This window comes from Gossypium raimondii, chromosome 5 (genome assembly GCF_025698545.1).
Source record: "Gossypium raimondii isolate GPD5lz chromosome 5, ASM2569854v1, whole genome shotgun sequence".
NCBI lineage: Eukaryota > Viridiplantae > Streptophyta > Magnoliopsida > Malvales > Malvaceae > Gossypium > Gossypium raimondii.
The window spans coordinates 43,498,996-43,501,848 of NC_068569.1; the positions used below are offsets into that span (position 1 = coordinate 43,498,996).

General features: G+C 36.0%; 1 protein-coding gene across 1 annotated transcript; it reads right to left on the reverse strand.

The window, feature by feature from the left end:
• Positions 1–579: 579 nt before the first annotated feature.
• Positions 580–2,037, reverse strand: LOC105766150 (hypothetical protein). The gene is made up of 2 exons (XM_052630822.1): positions 1,000–2,037; positions 580–890 (listed from the first exon to the last, which is right to left on the reverse strand). Exons 1-2 carry the CDS (start codon positions 1,864–1,866, stop codon positions 804–806), a joined length of 954 nt encoding a protein of 317 aa, XP_052486782.1. The 5' UTR covers positions 1,867–2,037; the 3' UTR covers positions 580–803.
• Between the last annotated feature and the right edge of the window lie 816 nt (positions 2,038–2,853).

Below are 2,853 nucleotides of genomic sequence, written 5' to 3' on the forward strand. Positions count from 1 at the left end.
TATTCATTTATTGTTTTCTTTTCTTCCCTTTCCATGTGGCTTTGAAGTAACATTTTGACTTTAGTATCAGTAGGAAAACATTACTAGTCATTTCCATATTATCCAGGAAAATATAAAATAGTTTTTGACACCTTCATGACAGTCACTTCAAAGAATTAACACTTGACATTTTTAAAATATAGAGGAACATATAATAAATAATATAGACAAACATAAGTTCAAATTTTATCATAATAATATTTTTTTAAATCGAGTTGATGTTCAAGTTATTTTTATTTAAAAAACTAAATTATTTTATAATTTCCTAATACCGCTCGTAGCTCAACTAAGGATTATTAAAGTTAAACCAAATCGTAATTTAATAAGTAGAGGTAAATTTGAAGCTCAACTTTGATTTTGTCTAAACTCATTTGATTCTTTTGTAAATCTAATTCCACAAAATCACACCAAATTCCATCTTTTTTCTTTTCCAAATAGCAAAGCATCACAGATGGAAACTTGGTGAATACATTTCTTTATACAGCTTTTGAGAAAAGATAAAAATGAATGAAGAAGAAGAACTGAAACTACAGCACAATGTTGCTGGGAAATTCAACATTTATATGAAATATTCCCATTTGACTAGTTACGGTCAGCAATTTACCATATGTCAGCTTACACAAACAATCCATGCCCACACTTCACTATCTCTGCACCACAATTAAATTTCATTTCTTTGGTGAACCAGAGGTAAAATAAGGTGAGAGTTTTTAAATCTTACTTCAACCTACATTGCCGTTTTCAATCAGTTTTTAAATCTTACTTCAACCTACATTGCCGTTTTCAATCACCTCCGGAACCTTGTAAGAATCCACCCTCACCTCCGTCAGTTGTAAGCCCGGGAACAACGACTGCACCCATAAAGCAAAAACCAGTGGTTATTGAAGTAAACCGATAACAATCGGGTAATCATTACCCGAAAAAAAAAGTACCAAGTGAAAGAGAAATATTATAACTTACATCCAGTTCCCTTTGAACATAACGTGCGCGTTTCTTTGGCCTTTTTCGAGGGCGACGCCCAACCATCACCATGAAATCCTCCTCGATCTCTTTCTTCGACAGCGGCACCGAGAATTTCGGTCGTGCTCTTTTGTTCTCTTCTGCCGCCGTCGCCGACGCCACCGACGGTCCTCTCACTCTTACTCTGGATGAGCTGATCACCTCATTCTTCGTCGGAGAACTGTGGTTCCTGTTCGTTTCTCCATCATCAATCGGAGCCTTGCACGCCGCACGCCTCGTCCTGAGATTCCACGGCCTCGCCTCCACCTCCACCTCCACCTCCACCTCCACCGTCGGCGATTCTTCCTTCTCTTTTTCTTTGTCTTTCCATTTCTGTTTAGGCTCTTTGAATTCATTCTCATCGACCACCATCTTATCACCGTCGGAGACTTTGTCCCTAAAAATTGCATCTTTGATCTTATCCGCCGCCGTTTTAAGATCCTTCATAATCTTCTCCCTAACAGCCTCGATCCCCTCCGCGGTCTCTCCCTTCGGAATCATCAAGCGTTGCTCCCTCCCATAATCTTTGGTCGGAGACGACGCCGATTCTTGCCGCCTCATCCCACCAACCATCAAGCCCTCAAATTTCGACGGGGGAGATCGGCGTCTCTGAAAGCGACGACGACGATGACGATCAGCAACGGAGGCGGAGGAAGATTCGTCGGTGACGGTGGCGGTGGCGGCGGCGGAAGCATCACCAAGTTTCATACACCTTAGATACCTCTGATTCCCCCACTTCAAACATGGGAGATTGAAATTGTGAAGAGGATACGATCTGTCGGATCCCATCGCCATGTCTCTATTACCAGAACACACCATTGATCGCATCAAAAACACAGTGGCCAAGCTCAATCTTTCAAACACCCAACGGAGAGATTTTTTTTATAAATATAAATTTGATTTCCCGTTGAGGAGTGGTTCCTTCTATGCGAATGCCAATCACGGTTTTAACGTTCGGGTGTATGAGATTTTTGGAGGGTTTCCTCGTAATTTTAAGTCTTCGGTGGAGCGCTTCAGGCTAAAGTGCGCCCTGGAGCTTACATTAGGGGACCTAATTTCACCCAGGTGATACGTCGTTTTGAGTTACATGGTTGGCCTAACTACCGTTTGATAAAAACCACGTTTTTTTATTTAATTTCTCTTCTCCTTTCTTGTACTTGATAATTTATACATTGCATTGCATTGCATTTTCGTTTAGATTATTTATTTATAATATTTGTATTCACTTCTAACCATTTAAATGTCCTGTTATTCGAATTTAGCATTTTTTAATATTATATTTGTGATATTTTTAATTCTCGATACATATATTTGATAAAAATTATATATTTTAATATTTAAAGATAACTTTTAAGATTTAATTCTAATTTTGTGTTACTACACTTAATATATAATTTGATACTCATAGAGTTCTAGTTTTTATTTGTTTTGATGATTTTATGGCTTGTTAAAGATGTAACTTTTATATAAAATTTTCTATTTTAAAAAATTAATTTGAATTTTTTATAATTTTAGGGTTAAATTGATAATACGCATAAAAATTAAGAACTGAAATTATTATAATACCAAATAAAAAATGGAGAACACATTAATAATGAAATTATAAGACATAATTAAGTAACCGATATTGTAGTTAAAGAAAAGAAAGCTGAACATGATGAAACAGTAATAGCTGTCTGTTTGAACATAAATGAGACTAGTTATAGTAGTAAAAAGAAAAAGAGTTGGAATTTAATTCAAATTTCCAAGTTTGATTAAATTTTTATTTTAAAATTAATTGAAGATAAATTTCAAATAACTTAACTCATTCCATTA

Excerpts from the sequence above, each read along its gene's own strand:
- LOC105766150 (XM_052630822.1), bottom strand. The coding sequence starts at position 1,866 with ATGCGATCAATGGTGTGTTCTGGTAATAGAGACATGGCGATGGGATCC. Across the intron at positions 891-999 it reads ATGTTCAAAGGGAACTGGAT|TCGTTGTTCCCGGGCTTACA; the intron begins GTAAGTTATAAT and ends TTATGGGTGCAG.